The sequence below is a fragment of the Candoia aspera genome, chromosome 2 (assembly GCF_035149785.1).
Source record: "Candoia aspera isolate rCanAsp1 chromosome 2, rCanAsp1.hap2, whole genome shotgun sequence".
NCBI lineage: Eukaryota > Metazoa > Chordata > Lepidosauria > Squamata > Boidae > Candoia > Candoia aspera.
The window spans coordinates 28398804-28411568 of NC_086154.1; the positions used below are offsets into that span (position 1 = coordinate 28398804).

General features: G+C 40.2%; 1 protein-coding gene across 1 annotated transcript in view; it reads left to right on the forward strand.

Moving 5' to 3' along the window:
* The window catches only part of TAFA1 (TAFA chemokine like family member 1), a 392843-nt gene that overhangs the window by 347636 nt on the left and 32442 nt on the right, over positions 1-12765 (forward strand). Inside the window, exon 3 of the mRNA XM_063292832.1 lies at positions 4683-4823. Coding sequence (XP_063148902.1) covers positions 4683-4823 — 141 coding nt within the window. The remainder of the gene's footprint in view (positions 1-4682; positions 4824-12765) is intronic.

The following is a 12765-nucleotide window of genomic DNA, read 5'->3' on the forward strand; positions in this document are numbered from 1 at the left end:
AACCAATTAGAATTTATCACCACATAAAAGATTATGGATTTACCAGACATGGGACACAGCAAAAATATTATTCTTTTATGATGGAAAAACGATGTAATTCTGAATTTACAACCTTGGATTGATGATCTGTGTTCACTCTCTGCTTATGAACTGGCTTGCTTATTGATCTAGTGGAAAGACTGATCAGTATTATTCTATATGGTCAAGCATTAATGCCATGTTTAAAAGCTCTCTCTCTGGGCATGTGTGTGTGTATGTATTTAAAAGCTTATATGTGTGTTTGTATGTCTATATATACATACACATACACACACACACACACACACACACACACACACTCAGAGGCAGAGAATATGTGTGTGTGTGTACACACACAAATACACAAACATTTATGTATATATTATAACATATCTTACCTTCTTTTTTAATTTTCCCTTTCTTTTTGTATATTAAAGCAATTTACGAAAATTAAAAGAAGCAATTTCAGGATCCAGTTCTCTCTCCATAGGTTCCTTTATCTTTTAACTGGCTCAGACAACACTTCAAATATAGGGTTATTCTCTGTAAAGCAGGTGACACAAGTGTCCCAAAATCTATTAGCCAGGCTTTCTTTGTAAAGGCCACAGCCTTGGGCACTTGACGCCAGGCGTGTAAAGATGATGCAGGATTCCACTGTAGGGCTGTAGTTTTCCACTGAGCTGTAGTGATTAGACCGGTGTTTCTCAACCTTAGCAACTTTAAGATGTGTGGACTTCAACTCCCAGAATTCCCCAGTCAGTGCTGGCTGGGGAATTCTGGGAATTGAAGTCCACACATCTTAAAGTTGTCAAGGTTAAGAAACACTGGATTAGAGTGTTGGACCAAGAGAGGAGAGCCATGAAACATTCTTGGATGTCACAAATTCTCTCAGCATAACATGCCTCAGAGAACCGGATAGGCACCAGACTAACAGGTTTCACCCTGAAAATACAAAATGATTTACTTGGGGCAAAGGTTTGACTTTCCATCCCACCAAGTTAACAGGATACAGCATCAGCAGTGAGACCCAAAAAACTCTTGATGCACAATGAGGAATGTTGTAATTGCGCCAATATAAGTACTATGCACATATTTTGTGTAAATAGCCACCAGAAAGCCTGAACAGTTTCATAGCTGTTTTGTTGCTGCCGAGGTTGGAGGAAAAAAATAATCTTCTTTGGTGGGGTTGTTTCAATTCCGAGAGCTCTAATTAGCAAAGAGCAGAGCTGGACTGCTGATTTTTCTTTCTATATTTATAGAACCAATCTGAATGATATTTCATCCCCTTCCTCCCTAAAAGTTTCTAAGGTGAGTTACAGTCAACAGTTTGCAAACAAATTACAACATTTCAAACATCTGATAATGAAACTAAGAAGTAACTAAAAACTTAAAAACTGAGTGTACGAACTGTACAACATGTATACAGAACCAGCAGCTGATGGGGCATTTAAAATCTCCTAGAAGCCAAGTTGAAAGAAAATATTTGGTTCCATAACCTTTCCTTATTTACATATAATCAAAAAGAGGGTGACAGCAAAAATAATAGTTATGAGTTGTAGATGGTGTTAGAGAAGATTACTGTGGTTGATACCTTGAAGATTCTGAAGCTAACAATAACAACTAACTACCTTTTAGTATCAGTGGATGGGATGGGATGAACAGGCCTTATATACAATTTTTCTGTAAAATTCGAAGCTTGAATCTCAAGAGATGTTAATTCTTTCACATTGCTTTCCTGCTATGAGAAATTTAAATGGAGTAGAATGTCCAGCTCCCAGAAAGAATGGTCAGAGACAACTAAAGCTGTTTCTGTACCATACAGGAAACTGTTCTTGATGAGAAGAATTAAATATTAACCTCATGGTCTATCTTGCTTTCAGTTTGCAAACTCATCAATACTAAACCCCCTGAGAGCATGACCTAAAGTCTTTTACCTTAACAGACATTAACCAGCTTTGATTGACTCAGCCCTGAAAGCTGAAGGTTGGAATATTTAAAATTACATCAAGCTTTCTGCAAGCATTAAGGGTTCACTCTTAGCAAGCAGTTTTAGGACATGACATTTAAAGTGGCTAGGCTGGTTCCACCTTCTTTTTCAAAGGCCAGCACATCACAAGAACGATGGATCAAAATGGAAGCCAAAGAAAACCCAGTGAGGTCATTGTGACATGGGTGACACTAAGGAGTTACCAGAGATATTCTGATATTGCTTGACTGCTATACTTCCAAAGAGATATTATCTGCACAGCTGAAATATATCCAGTACAGGAAGGAATTGTTGGATCTGCCAATTTTGCTCAGTTTTTCATTTTTCCAACATCACATTCATATCGCCCAGTTTGTCATCAGGTTGCAAAATTTGCTTTTAAAGCTGTGCATGAAAATACTTAAGCACTGCATGTGCATTTATGGACTTCAGCACATAAGGCTCGAAGTCTGGGGTTTCTGTCAGCAGATAGGCACATTTTGACCAACAATTTTCCTTACCAGCGGTTACTTGGACTTCATAGCCAGTTCAGGCAGCTTTTCTTGCAGAGCTGAGGGGGTAAGGTGGGAATCTGTGGTTCCCAGACCAGAGATGCCCATTATGCAAGTATACAACAATCCCACAGCTTCAAGCATCACCAACTATTCATTAATTCTGAAGGATGTTTGCCTTAAGCACTGAAAGTATAAAACTCTCGTACACTGTAGTATGTGGTTTTTCATTCTCATCTGCAATACAGATTCTAATCTAGCCACACCACATCGACCAGTCTCTTACCAAGTTCAGCAAGGAGTGGAGCTAACCTGTGATGTGGCAGGGCATTGCCTTGATTTGTAAACATAAGGAATATGAAAATGCTCTGATACCAAAGCTGCCCACCTAGCTCATCTAATTCAGAACTGTCCACACTGATGGGCAGTGTATTCCCAGGATTTCAGACAGAAAATTTTTATTATCCGTGAGATATTAGGGATTGGCTGCATTAAAATTATGGCCCCAAACACTCCTTAGAAGCCATCTGGACCCATTAGATGCCTGGGGCAGACCATCTGAATGGGTTCATGCACTCCACGGAGGCCCAGGTGGTAGTCCATGTTATCTTAAACTGGGCATGATTTGACTGCAGCAAAGAGCTGATAGAAATTTATGCAACATCTCTGAGGCAAAACCAAGGTCCAACATATGACCACCTATATGTGTTGGGTGGAGATTACCTGAGATTAGCCGATGGTTGCCCTGAAGGCCATGAACCCCTGGGCCTTACAAGACTCAGCCCCAAGGCATAGAGGCTGAAGTCCCACAACACCAAAAGGTTGGGGGAGGGGGGGTTACCAGCAGACCAGAAATCAGATCCAGGAACCCAGGGAGACATCTCAATGGGTAGCAGGGCAGCCAGAACACCAGCAGGATTCCCAGCTTGTCTCTATGGCCCAGTTTCACATTCATCCCCAGTTCCTCAAGAGCAGGAACACAGAAAGGATGTCCCTGACCCACTCAGTTTAATTAATTTACTGACAATTATTTTCAGTTAGAATTTATGTATTCAGATAATGTAAATTGTTTTTGTCCGGTAATTCTTTTGGAGTGTAACTTCTGTCAGATTTATTTACATATCTACATCTACATATGTACAGTAGATGGCTTGGGGCCTGGTTATTTGAAGGACCACCTTTCCCCAGTTACATCTACCCAGAGTGGAGAGGCAGGGTATGTTGTGGGTCCCATCTATGAGGGAAGTCCATCTAATGGGACCAAGAAAAAGGGCCTTCTCCAGGGTGGCTCCCTTCCATCATTCCCCCAGAGATAAGATTGTTCCCCACCTTGATACTTTTCTGAAAGGCCCTGAAGACATGGTTCCATCAGCAGGGCTGGGGACCCCAGGTAAAGACAGAGCCAAGTGGCTGATCTGACTGCATTTGTAGCTGCCGCACGGTTTCAGGGGGACAATGTTTTTTTTTATACTATGGATTTTAATTCTGTAAGCTATCTGGAGTCACCATGTGTGACTTGGGTGGCCATATAAATCCATTAAATAAACCAACCAACAAACAAACAAACAAATAAATAAATAAATAAATGTATTGGGGAGGACTCCTGGACTTGTTCCTGGTGTCATGACAACTTCAGGTTTACAAGGTGGGGAGATTGGGAATGGCACAGAAGTGTGTGTGTGTGTGCGTGTACACACACCTTTGACATTTTTCTGACCATCTCTTCTTTTGTGGTGGTGGGGATGTTTCTTAAATTCAGGCTCCTCTCCTTTTGGATAGATACGGCATATGATCATATGGGGTCATTGGCCTTTGGAACCAAGGGTGGCCAGAAAACCATAGTTTACATTAAGAAAAGAAAACAGTGATCTTCCTGGATATCAATTGGACAGTCAGCTGATAGCTAGGTTGCAAATCTAGAAGTCACCTATAAGTGCACCCCTGCAGTGTAATCTAATATTCCAGAAGATTGGAGGCAGAGGTAAAATTATTTTTTCCACTCTCTTTGCATCTCTTTTCAGATTCAGTATTTTAGATAAGCACATATCATTGTGAGCTTATTGTACTACCTAAATGACAGATTACATTTTTGAAATCCTTTTAACTCCACCAAAATATAGAGTATTTAGATGTTTGCTTTTCTACCCAGAGCAATCATAGTGATTGTGTTTTTCCTTTGTTGTCAGAAGGAGGAACATGTGAAGTTATAGCAGCACACAGATGTTGTAATAAGAATCGGATTGAAGAGAGATCACAGACAGTAAAGTGTTCCTGTCTACCTGGGAAAGTGGCTGGGACAACGCGGAACAGACCATCATGTGTTGACGGCAAGTAGCTTGTAGTGCATGTCATATGGATATGGGTGAGACTTTACAAATGCAAAGAAGTTTGAAAACAAGAGACCTGGATCAACATTTTAACACTGGGCTGCTATTACTTAAGGCTTGCATGTAGAATTGGTCACCAAACGAATTGGTTAAAACTGTGAAACCTTAAGTCTGCAGTCTTGATCTTAAAACTTAACAGCAAATCAAAAAAATATAAAGATTTCTGAAAACCATGAGGTTGCTATGGAAAAGAAGCAAAAGAACTATGCAAATAGAAATCGTACAGATTCAAAACACTGCCATTTCTTTCATTGCAAAATTCAATTTTAAAAGCAGCAAGACAAAAAAAAATCTTTTCCTAAGAGATCTGAAAATTGTATGAATAAAAGACAGAAATGCTGTAAAATTTGCAGTAGCCTGTTCATCACTGTTGAAAAAGCCATTATATTCCACATAATTTTTTTTTTGGATACCATAGGACAAGGTATTTCTTTGGATACCATATTACTGCAATATTCCTTTCTTGGTAGCTCCTTATCTTTGCATATTGTGCTTATATTTTAGAATTTCTACATAGACTACAATACAAAGCAGGACTGTGAGAACTTCCATACCATGTGCACAGAGAAATTGCTATAGTGTATGAAACTCTGAAACTAATGGGACTGACAAAATTATTCTTCATTTATTTATTTGCATAATCTAGAAATGCAGGTTGCCATTTTTAAAAAGGTGTATTTGGATGCTTCATGACATATTTCACTTGCTAAGAAGGGTCTATAAATTCAGTAAATGATTTATTGAAAGCATAGCATTCATTTCCTCTGTGATGCCCATGTTGTTTTATATGAATGATTGTGGAATGGACTAGTAATCTAAGCAACTGATGCACATGTTCCATATAAATTGGAGTCTTCAATATGAACATACAGATATATTTATAAAATAATAAAGGTGTGATAAAAATTAAATAAATAAATAAATATTCCATTCTACATGTACTGATCCCCAAGGGTGCACTGAAATTTTAATTAATTTATTTATTTTATTGCATTTTTCCACTGCCCATCTCAACAATGACTCTGGGCAGTTTACAAGCGAATTTAAAACAGTAAAAAAAAATAAATACCAATTTAAAAAGATTGTTGTTGTTTATTCGTTTAGTCGCTTCCGACTCTTCGTGACTTCATGGACCAGCCCACGCCAGAGCTTCCTGTCGGTCGTCAACACCCCCAGCTCCCCCAGGGACGAGTCCGTCACCTCTAGAATATCATCCATCCATCTTGCCCTTGGTCGACCCCTCTTCCTTTTGCCTTCCACTCTCCCTAGCATCAGCATCTTCTCCAGGGTGTCCTGTCTTCTCATTATGTGGCCAAAGTATTTCAGTTTTGCCTTTAATATCATTCCCTCAAGTGAGCAGTCTGGCTTTATTTCCTGGAGGATGGACTGGTTGGATCTTCTTGCAGTCCAAGGCACTCTCAGAATTTTCCTCCAACACCACAGTTCAAAAGCATCGATCTTCCTTCGCTCAGCCTTCCTTATGGTCCAGCTCTCGCAGCCATATGTTACTACAGGGAACACCATTGCTTTAACTATGCGGGCCTTTGTTGTCAGTGTGATGTCTCTGCTCTTAACTATTTTATCGAGATTTGTCATTGCTCTTCTTCCAAGGATTAAGCGTCTTCTGATTTCCTGACTGCAGTCAGCATCTGCAGTAATCTTTGCACCTAGGAATACAAAGTCTTTCACTGCTTCTACATTTTCTCCCTCTATTTGCCAGTTATCAATCAAGCTGGTTGCCATAATCTTGGTTTTTTTGAGGTTTAGCTGCAAGCCAGCTTTTGCACTTTCTTCTTTCACCTTCATCATAAGGCTCCTCAGTTCCTCTTCACTTTCAGCCATCAAAGTGGTATCATCTGCATATCTGAGATTGTTAATGTTTCTTCCAGCGATTTTAACTCCAGCCTTGGATTCCTCAAGCCCAGCTTGTCGCATGATGTGTTCTGCATACAAGTTGAATAGGTAGGGTGAGAGTATACAGCCCTGCCGTACTCCTTTCCCAATCTTAAACCAGTCTGTTGTTCCGTGGTCTGTTCTTACTGTTGCTACTTGGTCGTTATACAGATTCTTCAGGAGGCATACAAGATGACTTGGTATCCCCATACCACTAAGAACTTGCCACAATTTGTTATGGTCCACACAGTCAAAGGCTTTAGAATAGTCAATAAAACAGAAATAGATGTTTTTCTGAAACTCCCTGGCTTTTTCCATTATCCAGCGGATATTGGCAATTTGGTCTCTAGTTCCTCTGCCTTTTCTAAACCCAGCTTGTACATCTGGCAATTCTCGCTCCATGAACTGCTGAAGTCTACCTTGCAGGATCTTGAGCATTACCTTACTGGCATGTGAAATGAGTGCCACTGTTCGATAGTTTGAACATTCTTTAGTGTTTCCCTTTTTTGGTATGGGGATATAAGTTGATTTTTTCCAGTCTGATGGCCATTCTTGTGTTTTCCAAATTTGCTGGCATATAGCATGCATTACCTTGACAGCATCATCTTGCAAGATTTTGAACAGTTCAGCTGGGATGCCGTCGTCTCCTGTTGCCTTGTTATTAGCAATGCTTCTTAAGGCCCACTCAACCTCACTCTTCAGGATGTCTGGCTCTAGCTCACTGACCACACCGTCAAAGCTATCCCCGATATTGTTATCCTTCCTATACAGGTCTTCTGTATATTCTTGCCACCTTTTCTTGATCTCTTCTTCTTCTGTTAGGTCCTTGCCATCTTTGTTTTTGATCATGCCCATTTTGGCCTGGAATTTACCTCCAATGTTTCTAATTTTCTGGAAGAGGTCTCTTGTCCTTCCTATTCTATTGTCTTCTTCCACTTCCGCGCATTGCTTGTTTAAAAATAATTCCTTATCTCTTCTGGCTAACCTCTGGAATTTTGCATTTAATTGGGCATATCTCCCCCTGTCACTGTTGCCTTTTGCTTTCCTTCTTTCTTGGGCTACTTCTAGTGTCTCAGCAGACAGCCATTTTGCCTTCTTGGTTTTCTCTTTCTTTGGGATGTATTTTGTTGCTGCCTCCTGAACAATGCTGCGAACTTCTGTCCAGAGTTCTTCCGGGACCCTATCTACTAAGTCCAGTCCCTTAAATCTATTCTTCACCTCCACTGCATATTCCTTAGGAATATTAGTGAGCTCATATCTAGCTGATGTGTGGGTCTTCCCTAATCTCTTTAGTCTGATCCTAAATTGTGCAAGAAGAAGTTCGTGATCTGAACTTCAGTCAGCTCCAGGCCTTGTTTTTACCGACTGTACAGATGTCCGCCACCTTTGGCTGCAAAGGATGTAATCAATCTGATTTCGGTGTTGTCCATCTGGTGAAGTCCATGTATAAAGCCGTCTCTTAGGTTGTTGGAAGAGAGTGTTTGTTATGCAGAGTGAATTGTCTTGGCAAAATTCTATCAGCCTATGTCCTGCTTCATTTTGTTCTCCCAGGCCATACTTACCTGTAATTCGAGGTGTCATTTGACTGCCCACCTTAGCATTCCAGTCTCCTGTGATGAAAATAACATCTCTTTTAGGTGTGTTGTCCAGTAGGTGCTGCAGATCTTCATAGAACTGCTCTACTTCAGCTTCTTCAGCATTTGTGGTTGGGGCGTATATTTGGATCACTGTGATGTTAGACGGCTTGCCCTGAATTCGAATTGAGATCATTCTGTCGTTTTTTGGGTTGTATCCAAGCACTGCTTTAGCCACTTTACTATTAATTATGAAGGCTACTCAATTTCTTCTGTGGTCCTCTTGTCCACAGTAGTAGATCTGGTGGTCATTTGATGTGAAGTGGCCCATTCCAGTCCATTTCAGTTCACTGACACCCAGAATGTCTATCTTTAATCTTGACATCTCACCAATAACCACATCCAATTTGCCTTGGCTCATAGATCTTACATTCCAGGTTCCAATGGTGTGTTGATCCTTAGAACATCGGATTCGCCGTTCACCACCAGCACCGTCGGCCGCTACCCATCCTTTCGGCTTTGAGCTAGCTGCATCATCACGTCTGGGGCTAGTTGAGCTCATCCTCTGTTCCTCCCCAGTAGCATTTTGACCATCTTCCGACCTGGGGGTCTCATCTTCCGATGGTATACCGACATATCTCTGGTTGTTCTGTTCCATTTAGTTTTCACGGCAAGAATACTGGGGTGGGTTGCCATTACCTTCCCCAGGGATCGCATTTAGTCTGACCTCTCTGTCATGACCTTCCCGTCTTGGGTGGCCCTTCACGGTTTAGCTCATGGCATCATTGAGGTGCTCAAGCTCCAGCTCCAAGGTAACGATCCTTTGCTGAAGTAAAGTAGCATACAGAAAAGAAAAGAAAAAGATTTCCAGACCTGAGTATATCATGCAAATATATCAAGGATGAATGCATCATTCTTGTCACTCTTGGATGCCATATGCAAAATCCCAAAATTAAAAAAGGTCTTGTGATCAGATCAGCAATATCATAAGATTTCACTGTTCTTGCATGAGACTTTAAGAGTGTGGTTGCTGAGATGGGATGTGATCTCATAAGATTTAAGCCACAGGTAGATGAGAGAGAGAGAGAGGTGGAAAGGTGGAATATTTGCAGGGAGAGCACCATTTTAACAATTATTGTTACCTGAAAGTTACTCTTGCTGTAGTTCTTAAATAAATATCAGATATTAGACATATGCATATTACATTTGCTCAGTGATTGGTCACTGTGAGGCAGCAAATAAGCTTAACACTGAAATCATGCCTAGACTTTGAATGACATGGAGGCCTCAGTGTATACTTCAAGTAGAGGAATAATGATAGGAAGCATACATATGGCTTGGGGATTTCCTAGAACATCATTTTCCCCAAATGCTACCTCTGTAATCCAGTCCTCCAGGGAAACACAACATGCAACATGTATGCATGATGCCATCTGGAAGCCTTTCCCTCCTGGTTTTAGAAGACAGGTGGAGGAGCTAAATGGTGTTGGCTGAAGCAACTGAATCCTTTCTCAGCTGATAAAGATATCAAAATGTTTCCAGTGGTGTGCATTTGGCCCCCATCTCCAAAGAACCTGGTTGCTATTGTTTTCAATTTGGGTGCTCTGTAATGCAATAGAAAGAAGAATTTCACACAAATTCTACAACTGGGCATAATTTCTCCTAATAAGAGTTCAATAATGTGAAATTTGGAGTTAACGAGAAGGCATAGACTTGTTTCTGGTGGGCTCTGCGCAGGTCCTTGATAAATACTTTGTATTATTTACAGAACTCCTAAATATCAGCATTTGAATCAAGGGGAAATTGCTCACAATCAAAAAGCCAATAGTTTTCTATTTATCTAATATGTACCTTAGATGCTATCAAAGAACAGTTCTCTCTGAGCTCCTTAAAAGTACTTTCAATCAATTCTTATTTCTACAGAAAGAAGGGGAAATGTTATTTTAAATCCAATGAGTCAGCTTCTCCTCCCTCTAGCTGTGCTCCAGCCTAAATAAGGAGAAATCTCAGGGTTCCTTGTTATTAATGCAGTATCTGTTGGAATAACGGGCTGGCTGGGTGAATTATTTTTCACTCTGGGAAAATCTATAGCCTTTCCTTCTGCGGCACCACTGGAAACTGAACAGGAGATTTTGTACCTTCTTTTTTTAATTATTTCAGGAACTCTGATGACTTCATTTGTCAAGAGAGGTGCAGGAAGAGGCACAAAGAGTGTCATTCCCCACTCAGGTCTGCTTAGTACCTTCAGACAGGGAGATGCAAAACTTAGCACTTCAGAAGAAAAAGAAACATACCCATACAGTGATATTCAACATCTGTCTTTTTGCTCAGATTCCTTGGTATTATATATTTGATCATCCATACCTTCCAGCACATTTTGGCATATTCTCTTCATTTAAGAAATGCCGCATCTCATGACATACTGAAAGGTGTGCTTCTAAAGAATCAGTAAGTTTTTCAATGATTTGGCTTGGCTCATTTACAAATGTACATTAAATTCAAATATATTTGGACTGATTCTTTGCCAGTTTAAGGGTGAATCGGGAAATCAGTGACCCTACAGATGTTGCTGCACTATGTCTCCAAGTAACTCTCTTCATTGACCGTCCTGACTAAGCCTGGTTGAGCAGTTTCAAAGGGCAACATTTCCTGGCATAAGAATTTTGGCCTTTATAAATTCTGTGATAAAAATAATCTGATCTGTAGCTCTTTCACTATTGTGCAAACTGGAATGTGCTGTAGCATTTTCTGGTGCAATATGAAACTTAAGTTTAAGGTTTTTTAATGCAAAATAGGAATGATGGGAAATCATCTGAAAGATACTTGGACCAGAAATAGTCAAGTTTATTCATATTTATTTAGTGCATAGTCTGATCTATTTTATTTTAATTTTGGGGAGAGCTGCCTGGACGAGACCCTGAAGTTTTCTTGGCAAGATTTTCAGAAGTGGTTTGCCACTACCTTCTTCCTGGGGCTGAGAAAGAGTGACTGGCCCAGGTCAGCCAGCTGGCTTTGTTTCTAAGACAGGACTAGAACTCACAGTCCCACACATGGTGCCTTAACCATTACACCAGATAGGCTCTCAAAGGTTGCATTAGTAACCATGAATGAGAATTGTTTAATCTATGCTCTTCAGATGTGCAAAAAATTCCTCATTTATTTGAATTCATATGACAACATTCGTTATGTTAGCAACACACAGAAAGAAAGAAACTTCTTGTAAGGAATTTTGCCACTGAATTTTTCCAACTGTTTTCTTTACCACTTGTTAAGAAACCATGTTTTCAGCAGAGACCATTCATTGGGCTGGGGGGAGGGGCTGGTGGAACATCAGCCCTATATCCAAATATTCAGCTATCACCTTTCCAGTATTTGCATAGGAAGGTTACATGAAAGGAGAAACTTGACATGACTGGAAGTCATCAGAACATTGTGTATTCCATACTTAAATAATTGTTTTATATATATATGATATCCAAAATGGTGTTACATAATAGACAACCTGTAGCCCTCCAGATGTTATTAGATTGCCACTCTCATCAGGTCTAGGCAGCATGGGAGCCAAGTCTATCAGGGATGATGGAGTTATTAGCAAAGATACCTGGGAGAAAGGAAGTAAGAAGTCAGGAATTATTTGTGCCTGGAGCCGGGAGCCCTTAGCATTTGTGAACAATGAACCCAGAAATTAATTTCAAGAGTGTCTGCCATTATAGATAGACTGTGTTTAAAAGATGTTATGGAAGAGGAACAAGTTTTACTGGCAAGACTGAGAAGGGGCAACAAGAAGGGACAAGAATGCTGGTTGGGGAATTCTGGGAGTTGAAGTCCACACATCTTAAAAGTTGCCAAGGTTGAGAAACACTGGTCTACTACCTACAAAGTTGACTTTTTGAAGCCATTGTTTCTCCATTTCCTTTCTGATGAAAAAGGGATTATCACTGTCTACTGAATGATAAGTCAGTTACTTCAGTTCCATTCATTTGCATGGCCCAGCTGCAGCCTAGATCTTAAAGCCATCCAAAATCAAGGCAAATGAAAGTAGCAAGCAACCATTTCACTAAATTACCTCCCATGCCTATTAAAGTTCTCCCCACTGGAAATTTCTGTCCGACGGGCTGGCAGAGAAAGAATTCCAAGTGGCAAGAAAATCTTTCAGAGAAATCCAAGGTAATAAAGAAAAGGTCAAAGATGGGTCTGAGCCAAAGGACTTGCTCTGAGGTAGCAAGTGAATAGTTCTAAAGAATAAAATCAAGCCAGGTCTCAGAGGGGTTGAGGTTTAACACAACTCTGAACTTAGTACAATAAATTACTGCAATCACTCAATGAATGGACTGATCATTGCAAAGGCCACTAGCTGCGAGTCATCCCAGAAGAGAGAATGTAATAACATTTCCTTGTCAATAAATACATGTTGT